At 37.5% G+C, this 16,155-nt stretch overlaps 1 protein-coding gene across 4 annotated transcripts in view; it reads right to left on the bottom strand.

The window, feature by feature from the left end:
- ZNF106 (zinc finger protein 106) overlaps positions 1–16,155 on the bottom strand; it is a 34,260-nt gene that overhangs the window by 1,480 nt on the left and 16,625 nt on the right. Inside the window, exons 6-21 of one of the 4 annotated variants that reach the window (XM_021533502.3) lie at positions 14,953–15,574; positions 14,028–14,097; positions 12,276–12,430; positions 12,114–12,174; positions 11,438–11,779; positions 7,275–8,043; positions 6,839–6,894; positions 6,207–6,352; positions 5,780–5,914; positions 4,812–4,928; positions 4,192–4,383; positions 3,369–3,431; positions 2,689–2,808; positions 2,155–2,226; positions 939–1,010; positions 175–321 (exon numbers count right to left, since the gene is read on the bottom strand). In XM_021533502.3, coding sequence (XP_021389177.2) covers positions 175–321; positions 939–1,010; positions 2,155–2,226; positions 2,689–2,808; positions 3,369–3,431; positions 4,192–4,383; positions 4,812–4,928; positions 5,780–5,914; positions 6,207–6,352; positions 6,839–6,894; positions 7,275–8,043; positions 11,438–11,779; positions 12,114–12,174; positions 12,276–12,430; positions 14,028–14,097; positions 14,953–15,574 — 3,139 coding nt within the window. Of the gene's footprint in view, positions 1–174; positions 322–938; positions 1,011–2,154; positions 2,227–2,688; positions 2,809–3,368; positions 3,432–4,191; positions 4,384–4,811; positions 4,966–5,779; positions 5,915–6,206; positions 6,353–6,838; positions 6,895–7,274; positions 8,044–11,437; positions 11,780–12,113; positions 12,175–12,275; positions 12,431–14,027; positions 14,098–14,952; positions 15,575–16,155 lie in introns of those variants that run through there. The other 3 variants (XM_021533503.3, XM_021533506.3, XR_013340176.1) reach the window with 3 other exon arrangements.

Below are 16,155 nucleotides of genomic sequence, written 5' to 3'. Positions count from 1 at the left end.
CCACAGGCTGAACTGAACCCTGCTATCCTTGGATGAATGTAACTACACGCAGTTAAGCCTGCCAAAGCTAGAAAAATCAAACCCTTTTTAAGAGAAATAGGATCAAGTCCCACTATTGTGGTGCATAATGTACATTATATTACCAAATACAACCATGTTATTTCAACCACATACCTGCTTGGAACCTTTCCTGGAAGTAAAGAAAGCATCACAGTTCTTCCAACGACATTTCAGGGTCTGAAAATTTGGATTTGTGTGGTCAGTTAGCAAATGTTGTTTCAGATGGGCCACAACTCCAAAGATCAGTGAACATCCATGCCACTGGGAGAAAAAACAACACATCAGAATAAGCCAGGGAAATACAATTTTTGCTAATGCTTTTCTTCCTGCAATTTCACCATTTCTTCCAAGACTGTAAGCACACCTACCAATTCCTCTAAGTTTTTTTATCTTGTTACATTTCCATTTTCCATGGTCTCTATTCTTTTAATTACAGCTTTACAGAAAATTTTCCTAACTTTAGCCAAGCCTTGACAATCACCAGGAATGGCAGAAGGAAGATAAGAATTAAACCTTTACATGATTTAAGCTTACCTGAGACAAAGTAATTTGCAATTTCATTAAATTTACATAGCACAGTGAATCAGCTTTTCTATGTCACTCAGCCAAAGTTTTTGGTATTAAACGGTTACACATCTAAAAGTTGCCAGAAAGAACAGTAATTCACACTAACAACTTGCCCCAAAGCACACATATATATATACACACAGCAAAGACAATAAAAAATCAAACTAGTGACATATACATAAGTGATATATACTTTAAAAGTATTAAAAAAACCCCAACTAATTATGAAAAATATAAGGTCAAGCTACCCAAGACTAAGTGACTAGTCCAGAAAATTCAATAATGATGGCTAAAAACAATTTGCTAATTACCCAGCATCGATAATTTTGCATCAGATTAAGCCTCACAGCTCTGACACTGCCATCATAGCATCCGGTGTAGATCTGTAAAAGAAACACTTATGGATAAACAAGCTGGGAATAAAAAAAAAAAGTAAAATTTTGAAGAAAACTTCAGTGTAGGTAAAAAACAATTAAATATCAGCATGTTTCTATAGTTAAAAAATATGTGTAACCAAATTATTTTAATATTTGCATTCATAGTTCACAAAAACCTACACATGAATAAGAAATGCTTCTATAACCTCTATTGTTGATAGTGTCATGTGTGTAACAGTTCAGAAAAATTTAAATTATGGTGCTACCCACTAAAATTAAAAAATATGTATGTGAAAATGTTGAATGTATTTCCAAGACTTAACCAGTTATATAGGTGTATCAAAAAATGATGGAGAGGAAGTGCGTGAAAGAACGTCAGAATTTCAGAAAGACTGATGCAAGTCCTTTCTCTCATCACGAAACTTCTCATCTGAACCCTTCTTTGAATTGAGAATGCCCACAACAGACCACTGCTGGGGCACAGTTCAAGCCTCAGGCTGGACTAACATGAGATGTGATGCTTGGGCAAAATGTATTCCAATTAATAGGAAATATGTTCCTTTGGATTTAACTTTTCTGTTATCACAGATCACTACTATACCTTTCATTTTATAGTCTCAAGGAAACTTTGCAAACGAATTCCTAGATATGCAGACAAATGCTTTTAAAGACTATTTTAAGAAATATTTATCCAGAAGTGCTTCTGAAATTTATCTTGCAGGGCAGATGCATGAAGAAATCTGTACATCTGAATCAAGTGCACACCTTTGTTTATGCTCTGTCAAAGGTTGCTAGAGGTCTGGCTGTGGGTGAAGTTTTTATCAAGCATCTGAGAGATTCCCTTGAGTAAAAGTCAAACAGGATTGACTCTTGAAAAAGCAGAAGTATTTTACTATTTCTAGTGTCTTCACTGTAATCATAACTGCAAAAAGAACTATAGTTTTAAGACTGCATTAAGCTGAACAGTGATTTTTTTCCCCAGACAATAGTATTACATAAATATAAAGCTGTTATAGCCACTTGATTCTTTGACAGAGAACAATTTGGAAATGCAGCCAAACAGCAGGCTGATTTCTTTATCTGAGAAATTAAGCTGCCTTGTATGCAATTACAACCTCCTCTTTAAGAACAGTGAAAAGAAGGATGTTACCATGCTCTTATGGATAGTCATACACATGATCATATCTGTGTGGCCTCCATAAACTTGCAAGCGGTCGTGTGACTTGAAGGAAACAGAAACAGACATTTAATAGCATGACATTTTTTAAGAGCCATTTTTAACAGACATGTAAATGATAATACTTCCAAGAGCAGTTTCCATGGTAGCAACTGAACTGCTATGGTGGATTCCAAACTTTATAGCCACCTTGAAAGCTCAGTTTTGCTTACATTGCTTCTGTGAGTCTTTTTGTCCAACTAAGCACTTGTTCTTTCAACAGACAAAGCTAACATTTTCCCACTTTGATGAGCTGTCATTGTCTTGGAATAACCCAGGTTTTAAAAACGTTTTAGGTTATATTCTTTAAAACCCATGTATTTTGACTGGTCAGACAACTATATATACTTAGTGACAGGAAAAAGAGAGATGGGCTAGAGACCAGAAAGTACAAAGATGACTTCTATTTGACTTCAAAATCATTAATTAACCCATATTAATGTCATTAATAACCACCTATTTTCTTACCTGTAGTTCATAAACACGAACAAATTTATCCAGACATGCTGTCACCATGACTTTCCCAAGAATGTTCACTACTGTTACTGCATGGTTATGGCCCTTGTAGATCCGTACCAGCTGTCCAGTCTACATCAAGAAAAAGCAAAGGTAAAATGGTGTTTAACTTGGTTTTTCTTAAATAAAAGTACAAAATGGTTTTACCTAACCCCTATGTATAGGGTAGCTAGCTTCAATGCTCACTACTCAAAAATGGAAACATCCTTTATTAGAATTCTATTCCCTGTGAAGGCACTTATAGATTATGATCAAATACTACTTATCCTTTTGTGTGTCCATCCTAACACAGAGCCACTCCAGTACAATAGAAATGCATGGGTCTGTGTAAAGTTCTCGTTCTCCTCTTTTTCTGCTTCTGAACATGAGCCACCAGTGTGCCCAGGCGGCCAAAACGTCAATGGTATCCTGGCCTGTACCAGGAATAACATGGCCAGCAGGACCAGGGAAGTGATTCTTCTACTGTACTCAGCACTGGTGAGGCCACATATCGAGTGCAGTGTGCAGTTTTGGGCCCCTCAGTTCAGGAGCAAGTCCAAAGAAGGGAAAGAAGCTGGAAAGACTGACTTTATAGAATAGGAATTCAGTGCCTTAGTAGCAAAAGTCATTCCATCATTCTATATGAGACTTACATGAATGTTGTGGGCATGGACAGACTGATCACTGGAGCCACTGAATACCAGATCATTCACAACCTTAAAAAGAAAAAAAAAAGTTTTATATTTTGTACAGATATGGAAATGGGCAAGCAAGACACTGTTCCGACACTGTTCAGTTTAAAGTTATACTGTAATATTTCCTAAATTTGAGACCCTTAAAATCAGTCAAGAGTATGAAGAAAAAAGCAGGCACTGAGTTCTTCACATAAGAGCTAGAAGATGTATTACAATGATTTTTGACATTTTACAACTGACAGAAGCTGTTTACTTGCAGCCCAACAAGGCTAACTCATCCTACCTATGGATTATTCTCATGGACAGCACAGCAGCAAATCAGGGACCAAGCAAACTGAATGCAGAATGATGCTCTGCACATGCACAGTAAAGCCCAATGTTTCCTGGAAATTTTGGATGTGCTGCATACTTATACGCTGCTCACGTAAGAAAAATGATGCTCCTATCCCTTAAAAAGTGACAAGACAAGAGGAAACAACCTCAAGCTGCACCAGGGAAGTTTAGAATGGGTATTAGGAAATGTTTCTTCACTGAAAGGATGATCAGGCATTGGAACAGACTGCCCAAGAAAGTGATTGAATCACCATCCCTGAAGTGTTCAAGTGTTCAGACATAGATGTGACAGCTGGGGGCATGAGATACCGCAGGCAAACAGAAATAATTTTCCTACCAAATTACTCAGTTTTGATAATTTAAAATAGAGAAATCCTCCATTTCCTATCACAATCTGCTCATCATTTTAAGCATTCTTTGTCCAAAATATATTTTCAGAGACACCTGCCTTCATGCAGAGAATAGTCTTGCTGTGACCTTCCAGGGTTCTGAGAAGCAGCCCGTTCCGTGCGTCTCGCACGCTGATGGTGCAGTCATAGGAGCCCACTACCAACAACTTGCGTGCTCCTTCCTGAGCTGTGGCTAAACAGCTCACTGCTCTAGGGCCATGGCATTCAAAGGTATCAACCTGTTTATTATTCTGGTGGGGGAAGAAATACATAGAATTAAAATTTTGGTATGAAACTGACTAGATCATTGTGTTGTACTTGTTATGGTGTCTGATTTCAGTTTAGTAATGTACAAAATAGCAGTGGTAAGAATTGCATCTTACAAAATAAGTTTCCAAATTAAAGAAAAAACTCCTTATATTATGTAGACCAGGAGGAACCGTAAAGAAAAGTGTAACAATACAGCACCTAAAAGAAAGGTAAACAAAGAGACAGGCAGATAGAACAGCTTCATGCATGGAAAAAGTAAACAACCAAAAGGTGCCAACAGTGACCATTTATACTGAAATGTGTTCATTACAAATACATTTACTACTGTAGATAAAGAATGGAAAGAAACACAGAGGAAAGAAACAGCATCACAACAGGCTTTCAGTTGCCAATATTTAAACAAACTAACCTTTATGCTGAAAGTAACCACTGTGCCATTTGCAAGACCTGCATAAAGGATCCGCCATCTACTGTGTAAACAGAGCACTCGATCTTCCAATTTAAACTGTTCCATGCACTCTTTGGTCTAGCAATGGAAAGAAGTACTTAAAGATTTTCATTAACTGAAAACAATTCAAGAAAAAAAAACTGAAATGAATGATGATTTTCACTTTTTAAACCAACAGAACTGGAGCATCTGACAGTCTGGTGTCATATAGCAGTTTGATCCTCATTTTAATTAGGACCATTTCTAAGGCTTGACTGTAGTTCAGCAACTGGTTATAACCCTAAACACTTTTTTCTAGTCACAACCTTTAATTGATTCTGTGTATAGAAATTTAGACTACTGACTGTACATATACACACACACATATGAAAACTGTCTGTTACATGGTTGAGAATTCCCCAGTAAGTTCACCACAGGGAAAGAGTTTAAAACCTTTCTGAAGCAGATACTTGCTTTCTAGCTCTTCAAGGAACAGGTTGGGCAGGTCCTTTTATCATTTAGTCTCAAATATCCAGCTTCAGGAAGCCTCAGTCTGCTCTTTCACACACCCTCAGCATAACAGATACCTGTTCTCTCTATGGCTGCTCTAAAGACATAAGCAATGAAGTTAAAAATAGAGGACGAAAAGTAGGATTAATGGCCGAACAATTATCCTGCACTTTGGTGCTCCCAGCATTTGGGATTATGCCATGCTGTTCTGGCAAAAACTCAGTACTGACAAGCTAGTCAAAAGATTAGGGTAGTAAATCAGTTAATGGTTTGCTGGTTTTTTTTGTGGTTTTGTTTCTTCTGCTCTACTCTAAAGAGGTATGAACTGGTGTTCGTATCCAGATCATATGGTTTTAAAAGGCTTTTAAAATTTATATTTATAAAGAAAGGCTTGCATAAAATGTAGCATACATAAATAAACCAACACAGAATTTGAGTACCTTGATATTGTAACAGTTGATAGTGTGGTCACTTGAGCCAGTGTAGAGTGCAGCATTCTTCCCATTTGTCTGAGTGACCAGAAGGCAATTCACTTTTGAAGTATGTCCTTCAAAGATGGCCACACACTTCCTGCTCTAAAAAGGAAAGCATAGAGTCTGTCAGCACAAATACCTCTTGGAATATGCACCTAACAGAACAGGGCAGGACTGCTAAAAAAAATCAGGATACATGTGGCAATCTATCTCCCCTTGTCTCTCCCATATGCAGAAAGGGTTGGAGTGGTGGAGAGGAGAGGTTTGAAGAAAATAGTATAAAATAAATTAGGAGCTTTAAAAAGAAACTGCTTCTTTACTACACAGTAAGGCATTACAAAAGACAACATTGTGATTGCAATTAATGTAACATCACTCCCACAACCTTACTTACAACGAGATTGTAGGCACAAACTGTTTTGTCTGCTGAGCAGGTATACAACAAATTCCCAAAAATCTGAATAGCATTCACTGCAGCCAAGTGTCCCTCAAAGGTTCCCTCAGTAGGTTCTTCATCCTCACCTGGCTCCGAAGATGCTTCTGTAGAACAGACATGTACTTTTGACTATGGGAACACAGTCAAGAAAACACACTGCTGTGGGTTGTACTGCCAACCAGCAGAACTATTGCATGGGTTCAACACCTTCAAGTCAAATTTCATTGTGGATTCCAGCAGGACTGTGAATGTGACAGAGGGCAATATAAAGTGCTACAAAGACCTTCATATGACTAAGTTCAGAAGTATCTTTCAAATTAAAGAGATTGTATTATTGTTTGTCCTAGAGCTGCTCTACAGAGACTGTGAAACAATAGTGCTCATGTGGGAGGGGAAGGAGGATGTGGAGGAGTCAAGACACAAAGCATTCAGTGTAAGATGATATGAGTATATGTCACTTCCCACTTTAGTTTTGAGTGCAAGCTTTTATCTTCAGGGCAAAATTATCCTATGGAAGCAGGCTGATCAAGACTTAAAGTCCTGCAAGATACTACATACAAAGCATCAGAAGGAAAGCTTAAAAGATATACCTGAGGAGTTCTTTGATCCTCTTAGGAATGATACAGAAGTCTGTGTCTCAGCCACACTGTAAGGCAAAAATAAACAGGAGCAAAATTGGACTTTGCATGTTCATTTTCAGACAAAATACTGGGGTACGTAATACTCCAAAACACAAGTCTCTGCACTTAGTAGAAAATATGCTGTGAAGGTAAGCTCAAAACCAAACTGGGCAGCCCTGTTCTTGTATTAAGTTAAATTAGTAGGTAACAAGACACATTTACTTGTTGACCAAAAAAGCCAAGTCAGGTTTTATTTTCCCTCTTATTTCACTCCTCACGTCACTAATGTAAGACTGTGAATGGGGGGGAAAAAATAAAAAGGAAAAAAAAGAAAAAAAGAGAAGCCTCTTATGAATACTGTGTAATATTGATAGTTTTACTTATCAGACTCCTACAATAATCTCACCTTTTTTTCCCATCATTCCTGTAATTTGCATCAATCTCACAGGTGGAGCTCACTTCATCATACCCAGAAGATGCCTCTAGGACTGCTCGATCTACAGAGTTGCATAAATCCCTCTTTGATGGACTGTCTGGTTTCTCATCTCCTGATGCTGATGAACCAACATCAACCACCTCACAATGAGGTGCTGAAACTTCCACTAGTTCCAGAGAAGCATCACTGTCATTCTCATCTTTGCTTCTTGCTGCTTGAGCAGTAACTCCGCCCTCCTCTCTTGGAGGAGTAACTTTTTCTCCTTTAGGAACCTTTCCACCCTTGACTTTCCGGACAGGCTTGAAGTCAATCACATCCTGCTCTGTATCGCTGTTGTCTGGCACCTGGGCTGCCCTCAGAGTTTTCTTCTTCCTTAACCTTCTCCTTCTTCTAGTCCCTTTCTCTGCTGGGACTGCAGCCATTGTCAAGTGTTGCTCACACGGTTCTGCTGACAATTTGGGAGTTTTATCCATTGGCATTTCTAGAAGGACCGAATGCTTTGAAAGAGAATTGCTACATTGATCCAGTAAAAATCTTTCAGCAGCTGTATCATTTGCTTCTTTCTTGCTGAAAACAGACTCTAAATGAGGAGAAGAGTTCTCAGGAAGTCCAGACTGTCCCTTGTCTGCAGCAGGCTCATGGACATCTTGATCAGTGTGATGGAAACAAGCCGCCAGCCCTGCCAGGGATATGGTTGCAGTGATAACTGGATACACTGAAGTTTTCTGGTTGGTCTCTTCTAAAGAAAACAGCCTAGTGTTACATTCAATCTGTACAGCAGTAACTATTTATACAAAGTGTCCCTCCCTGTATTTTCTGTTTACACTTAATTGTGCATGTGAAGTACATATTCCTAGCTGTTGAAAACTGTGCACATGCCGATCTGCTGTTCAGACAGTTATTCAGCCTTTAAAAAAACATAATTGGGGAATAAATATTTATCCATGTACACAGAAAAAAAGGAGTGGGGAACATCATTCAAGCTGCTGGCTGGCTATTAAAGTTCTGACAATCTTTGCTGAATCCTACATTGTTGACTTAAGATGCTACCACTTCTCTGTGTGCTCCCTTACCAGCTGTCATGATTTCTGTAGAAATTATATTAATCAATGCATGCCAGGTACGACTCATCTGTTCAGTGACATTTTGAAATTCTTGTGCTGAACTATTAGAACTAATATATACAGTTTTTTCCACCAAGTTACTTGGACCTAATTCAAGTTAGACAGTTATACACAATTCACTCCACAGCACTGTACCTTTATCCTGGGAACAGCAGCACTGTAAGCCATGAGGGTAGGCTTTATTTGTTACTTTAGCTAGCTCATCTGTGGTGAGCTATGTAATGGGGTCAACACACTTTCTCGATCATTTAGTTGTGACTGAATCAATATGAACAAAATTATCTAACCTCTCAGCTGAGACAGACTAAGGGCAGCATCTCACAGCTGTTTCCGACACCCTAAAATTCCCCAGTTACACTTGCAATAACTACAATCCAGAACAGGATGTTCCAAGTTCACTGCATTTCTGGGGCAGGATCATGCAATGTAAATGGCAAGTTGGCAGTATCTGAAACACTTCCCTCTTCCAGCCTCTTAGAAGCCAGCAAATTAAACCTACACTAATGCTTGGCCAAAAGCACATTACAGGACAAATCTGATGCTTTGGAATTACACATCCAACTAGAAACAGCTAAAATGAGAGCATCTCTGACCCACACCTTCCTCAGATGGGGAATTCCAAGATAAAACTAGAACTTGCTAACAGCACAGAATATGTTGCATTTAAAGTAAATCAACTGAGAAGTTTTCCCTTGGACATGTAACTGCCATGCACAACTGCAAAACCTGATAGAAAAACCTCTGTATAGAAAAAAAAAATGAATAATTAGATGAAGTTTGAACAAATTACTGTGTTGAATTACACTGGGAAGAAGGCATACAAAACCTTAAATTCTGAATATGCCTCTAATATCATCTGCCACTCATTTCCCACTGGAAAGGGGAAGTAAGTAACTTGGTCACTTTATAACAGGAAAATAATAGCAACCAGCCACTTAAATTGACATTTCAAAATCCAAAAGTTATTAATTCTCAGCACTTGGAGTGCTGAGGGTATTAGAAAAAGGAGTAGGAAACCACCATGGCAATGAAAGTAAACAGAATCACTCAGCATCACAGGTGGGACACACTGCTGGCATTTAGGGGAAAACAAATGCAATCAGGTCCCTCAAAGCAAGGCTATGCTAATCTCAATAGGAAGCTGACAAGCTAAACCTTCAACCCCAAAAAGTAAACAGTCTGCCCCAGAGTCAATTCCTCTTCTTCAAATTACAGAATTTGCCTGAAAGGCAAATGCTTATTTCCCCCCAAATTATTAAATTTATCTGAGAGCAAACTAATTTTAAATGTAGCACATATAGAAGTTCATCAATACCAAAACTATGGTAACTTGACAAATGATCATAAAAAGAATATTCCTGCTTTTAATACACCAAAATTCAGTTTGTAGGAAATTGAAAGTTACTATGATTAAGAGCTTTCTGAAATAATTAGTTAAGTAACAAATGCAGCTATACCTAAAGGTTCATCTTCATAAGTAAAAAATAGAAAACCTCTTCAACTTCTCTGTTGTGAGGTTTCAAGATTCTGCAAGCAAGGCATTTCACGCCACTGCAGCTAGCGGTCACTAAATCTTTCCTTAGAGTTGGAAAACTGAAAATAAAAATAACACTGATACATATAAAAATTTCCCTGATGTTTAAGCATAACTGTATGGCATATACCAACAAAAAAAGGAAAGCAAAGGTAGTGACTTCCTTAAAGTTGAGTCTTAAAAATACAAATAAACAAAAAAGCAGATTCTTCCCCTGTCCCAAGTTTACTTTAGTGACTACTCCCAGAGCCTCACATTCCTTGTCAAATTCTCCAAAAAGAGATGAGGCAAAACTCAGAACAACACATTAATGTATTTTATCAGAATGGAATACAGGAAATGCAATCATGACTAATAAAACCCACCACTTATATGCAATTCTACAGCTGAAGCAAACAAAAAAAAAAGTCTTAAAACCAAATTATTCTAATTAAAGAGGTGTAAACTTCAATTCAGACAACATTCATCTTGTGCTTGAGGAAAAAAATGCATAGAAAGGTAGAACATTACTTATTCCATAGTATTTTGTACTTCAGTTGGAGGGGAAAAAATAGTGTTGGCTATCTTTAACAAAGATCAATTTTATGAATGTTTTTCTCAAATTATCTAAGTTAAAGGTCTGGGTAGGTGACATTCTTATGGCAGATAACTGCCATTAGAGTCACCCTGCTTGACTTCACAGGCTCTTAAGAAAGGATGGGATGAGCTTTTCATCTTCAGTTTTTACCCTCAGTCACAGGAGCAAATTGCAGAGGAAACTACCAATAGCATCTAAGCCTTTGACCACAGTGCACAGGTCTTATGGGGTTTAAACTGCCTAAATCAAGAGTTGGCAATTTCAGCTGTAGTTGTTAAGATCTCACTTTTCTGAGGCAAGAGCTCTCCCATTAGATGTTCAATTAATTCAGCAGTTTCTCCTCCAGTTAAAAGTAAACCCCTATCTTCATTGCTAGCCCTTCAAATGAACCAGTGCCTATAACAGCCAATTATTAGAAGATTGATTGTTACTTCTAATATTACAAATGATACCCTTCATGCTTATTTAGCAGAGCTCAAGAAGAACACAAAATAATCTTGATGCTGGTGTTCATAATTTTTTAAAAAATGCTTTCAGGCACAACTTTTTCCTTTGTAGGCAGACTTTTTGCTACCAGTGCTCATTAAATGATGCAGAGTAGAAGACAAAAATTATACAGGAAATTCTCAGGTTAGATGGGTTGTGCCAATTTTGGGTTTTTTAGTTAACTAAATTATTCTAAGAGGATGTAACCTTCAAATTCATGTTTGTTCTATTTTCAAAGCAAATCTTGAAAGTCCTTCACAAGTTAATGAGAGACAAGACTGCAAGTTGAGGCTCAATTTACATTCTGCCTGACAGACTGCAGGTTGAGACACAACTTGCATTCTTTTTGTGGAAAAAACATAATTTCCTTATTTTGTTCAAGCTAATTATCTTAAAGCGAAACTACAATTACCATCATTCTGTTCCACCTCTTCTGTTTGTGGAGGACATGGAGAGCTCTGTAGTACAGAATTCACACTTAGTTCTGTGCCTTTTGGAGACATAGGTTCTCGTTTAACTTGTACTGAAGAGTCAGGAGTATTGGAAGGTATACTGCCAGAAGACTGGAATGGTGATGGCATGGTTACAGGAACAGAAGCTCCTCGAGGAGGTACAGAGGAAGACAAAGTGTCCAAAAGGGGCAGGAGAGAGCCTGAAGGAATTGTGTCAGCTGCCATCGGAGATTTGCTGTTTCGTCTCTCAGTTAGGGTACTACAGGAAAGTTGCTCTGAGAGTTCAGAAGGTTCATATGTTTCTAATGGCAAAAGGAGAGATACATTAAAGAAACAAACAAATAAATAAATAACAGAACAGAAGTATTTATATTTTACAATAAAATTTTGTGGTGCCAGGAGCTCATTTCTTGGGGATGCAGAGTCAAGGAAGAGAAAACTTTGAAAAAAAGACACTAGAGGGAAGTATCAAAACTGACTGCTCACACTTGATGATAAAGCCCTCATTTTGAAAGTGTACAATTTTATTGTAACTTAAATGAGCATATTCAAGTTAAACACAGTTTTTAAAATATTCCAAATTTAAAGAATATGAGAGTAAACATTCCACTGTTGTAGCTCTATCATATCCTTTACCTTGTAGCCCCTGCAAGATCTGGATTCTCTGACTTCTCAGTGTACTCATTTCCATAGTTATCTGCAAAACAGTTGTGGCTTAATATCAGTCCCACTGATTTAAGAGGCAGCTCTTCATGCTGCTAACTTCTGGTTCAGACAGTTTCCAAAGTCCACTGTTACCTGTTGCTTTAACACAAGGAACCGTTGAACCTCAACATAGGCAGCCTGCAGGGCAGCCCTCGCCTGCAAGAGGCTGCTGTCCACATTCTGCAGGGTCTTGCTTAACTCTTCCTCCCTCAGAGAAATAGCCAACAACTGGTCTACCTGAGAACGTTCTGAAAAAGAAACAAAATGCAGAATCTAATTGCACTGAACATTAATATTACCTTACCTTAGATACCTTACTTGTGATATCACAGCAAATAGTACCACCTCAGAATGGAAAAATCCCATAAAATAGGTCAAGCATTCAAGCATCAATAATTACACAAGCTAAAAAGTATTTATAATTATACAAGTAAAAAGTATTTATGGACAGGACTAGCCAAATCTACATGGATGAAGGGTAAAGTCAAGTATTCTTCTTTAAGGAATCTCAGCCTTTACTCCTGTAATTAATTCCATCACAGCTTAGCCAGCACTGATTTAGTTAAATAAATGAAGTAATTCTCTTTCACAAAGATCTCCTCTTGAAGTACATGTGTAAAGAAGTACAAATACACACACCTGCATTAATGTAATCAAAAAAACAAAGGCAAATGTAAGCTAAACAAAGGTTTAAATTATTCAGTGAATGCAAAAGCCAAGGAAAAGCTGTCCTGGAGAAAAGAAACCCAATGATTGAAAAAAGAATTTATTACTCAAGATGATTTTCATCCATGAGACTGGTGTTTGCTGTCTCTTGAGGAAGAGTCTCTGGCATACTCTAAGCAGTAAAAGATCCTCCTATACCTCCTAGAGACTTTTGGCATTACAGAAATTGCCCAAACAAATTTCCATTTGGGCACTGCTTAATTGCGTTCAGGTTATAGTTTCCTTTAGCAAATTTAATACAATAACAATCATGTTAAAACAAAGTAATGGGGAAGAGATTTTACTAAGTAGAATGTATTTGAAAGAGGCTGACAAAACCCCCCACCTTTTCAAATAGTGAAATACTCATTGCCACAGAAGAGTCATATTATTGCCCTACTTTGCAAACAAGTCTTAATATAAATAAATAATGAAAAAAAGATAAATTTGAAAGCCATCTTCAGAGACCAAAGCTCCTAGAAATTGTTTAGTTAGCAAAGAAAATATTCTGCCTAAAACATGATAGTTGGATAATGCATTTTGAGACATGGTGATGAGGATGTTTTAGGCATGTTTCAGAAAGATCTGTCTAATGCCAGAACAAGTTTTCTTTGGTCAGGATCATGAAGGAGAGAGGCATTCCACACTCATTTCCACTAAGGACATTAAAAAAGTAGAAAGTATTGCCAGAGATGTCAAAAACAGAACAGTAACCAAATTAAGCAGAGTACCATTTTTCTGGTGAGACCACCCAGAATTAGAAAAGGAAAGCTGCATGGCAATTAGAAGGAAGTTAACTGGGGACTTCTCCCTTAAGAACTTCCATTCAAAGAGGATGGACAAACCTCACTACCCTGTAGAGGGGGAAAATAAAGGTCCCAGCTGTACAATCAGGAATATGAACTGCAGGCAGAAAGGATGCACATACCCTTCTGTCAGAAACAACTTCTGACAAATTAAGATAAAGGTTTTCAGAGAAGAATATATTGCAGATTTATGAGCAGTCCACATTACAAACTTCAGTAAAAGCCCAAGAAGCAGCATAGTAACTTTAAGGAACTACTACTTCAGCCAAGTCAAAATACTACTGGGTGTTTATAGGCTGTACACTACATGCACACATGTATGATATTCACTCACCTTTTTTACTTTTGATTTTTCTTCTTTTATTCTTTCTTTCTAGACTAGGTATTTCAGGAGAAGATCCCTCCTGCAAGTAAAATCATCCATTAAAAAGTAACAAGAATAATTTGGCCTCAAGAAGCCAAACATCCATCATCTTTTCAATCATTATTGGAGGCACACAGAAGAATCCATAATTTGCTTGCACATTCTTGTACAACTCCTCATCTGCTCTGCTCTTAAAAGAGGGAGGACAACAGTGCCATGTTTTCATCTCAAGTAAGAAATATTAAATAAGGCAACAGCTGCCTTCTTCCTCAGATGTTTAAGACTGCACTTGAATCAGTTACTGCTCTACAGTTTTAGTTGAAGGTATAGAGGATTAAACAACAAGGAATTCGAATTTTTGCTTTCTGCAAAACTATTTTGTGAAACTGATCAACAAGATTTTTTTGAACCTTTGGATAAGTCTAAAACCAGACTGTGAAACAAATGCAGATTTAAGAATATAATTTTAGGTATGTAATTTTTTAAAAGTGTTTTTATTTCCCTGCTTAACCATAAACCCAGAAACATCTAAGGAAAATAAATTCCTACTACAGGCTAGCTTCCATTTAAAATGTATTGTGAAACACCAAGATTCTTGCCACAAAACCTAGTATTTCCACAGAAATATTTTAACAGCTCTTGTTTATCAACATAGTATGCCAGGTACTAAATCAAATAAAGAGCATTTGTCATTCCTACTAATTAAAAAAAAAACTATCGAAGTCCTGCATTATGAAAGCAAAACATTAAAGTAAATTAAATCAAACATAAATGAACTTGATGTTATCAAAGTACAAGACAATCAGATGGGCAAAGTCCTCCCTGCACAGATCATTCCAAAGCTGAATGACCATTGACAGGGAAAGAACCTTTCTGGACAGAATTGCACACTTACTCCAGTTGCTCTTCGCTTCTTGCCAATTCCTTGGCTGTCATTCTGTTCAGTACCAGATGTGCAGCTACTGTCTGTAGCTGCATCTATGTTATTAGACACTGCAAAAAGTGAAGCACTATTTGAAGATGGACGATTTTCTTCTGAGATCTCTAATACATTTTGTTTTTCAAGAAGAGGTGTTCTCTTCTCTGGACTCTCCCGGTCTTGTTCTGTGCAGCCTGTGATCTCAGAGGTGGCTTGTAGGCTGGGACTTCTTCTGCTAGCCTCAGTTCTTTCAGACATAAAAGGTGACAAAGCAAGAGATGGTGCCTCCTCTTTCTGACCAGCCTCAATGTCAGTGCTTGCCTCATATCCAGATGTTATATGATGCGGGTGGCTGGCCGCAATTACTTGCCTTTGCCGACTTTCTTTAATTTTGGCTTGTTCACTGAAAAAGCTGTAAGCAGAAGGATTTCTGTCTGCTATGACACTGCTTTCAGAAAAGCTACGTTTTCTGGCTGAGCCAGACACTAAGGAAATCCCCTCCCACTGGAATCCTTCTAGAACAGTCGGATCAGATTCTTCACTGAGTTCTAGACCCTCTTGCTCATTTTGAACAAGAGGCACCATTTCTATGCCAAACCTTTAACAAGATAAAAAGAAAAATAAATAAAGAAGTTAGAAGCCTGCAACACATAAAGAAAAGCCTCCCCATTCCCCAAATGTACATTACTACTTTAAGCAGTAGGTTTAATCCCATTACATTGGTATACTGTGCTTTCTATCTCATCTGGCAATGGAACATCTCCTGTTATCACATAGCCAGACTTAATAGCTAAGAAGTGGCAGCATGATTTTCAAGTCGCAAATCATGTTATTATAAATTATTCCCAAGCAAGACTGGAATAATAAAATGTGACATTTTTTCAAGACACTTCAAATTCTTCAGGTTTAAAGCAAGTTTTAAAAATGTTGTATTATATAATTATATAATTGCTTCCTTAAATACAAAAGCAAACTGTGTATCAGAATAAAAGATTAACAAATGAAGAGCATTTACACTGCTTGCAGCACTGCAAGCATTTCTTGTAGTCCTAAAAAATGGAAAAATAGGCAATTGTCATAGCATTGTTCCCATCCTGATTGCATTTTTACACTCTTCCATTACTAGAACTTCAAAAGAAACTACATTGTTACTATCCACATTCAATATTAAATCAACAT

This window comes from Lonchura striata, chromosome 6 (assembly GCF_046129695.1).
Source record: "Lonchura striata isolate bLonStr1 chromosome 6, bLonStr1.mat, whole genome shotgun sequence".
Lineage (NCBI taxonomy): Eukaryota > Metazoa > Chordata > Aves > Passeriformes > Estrildidae > Lonchura > Lonchura striata.
Note: the sequence above shows the minus strand (reverse complement) of the source record. Positions and strands in the feature narration are given on the sequence as shown.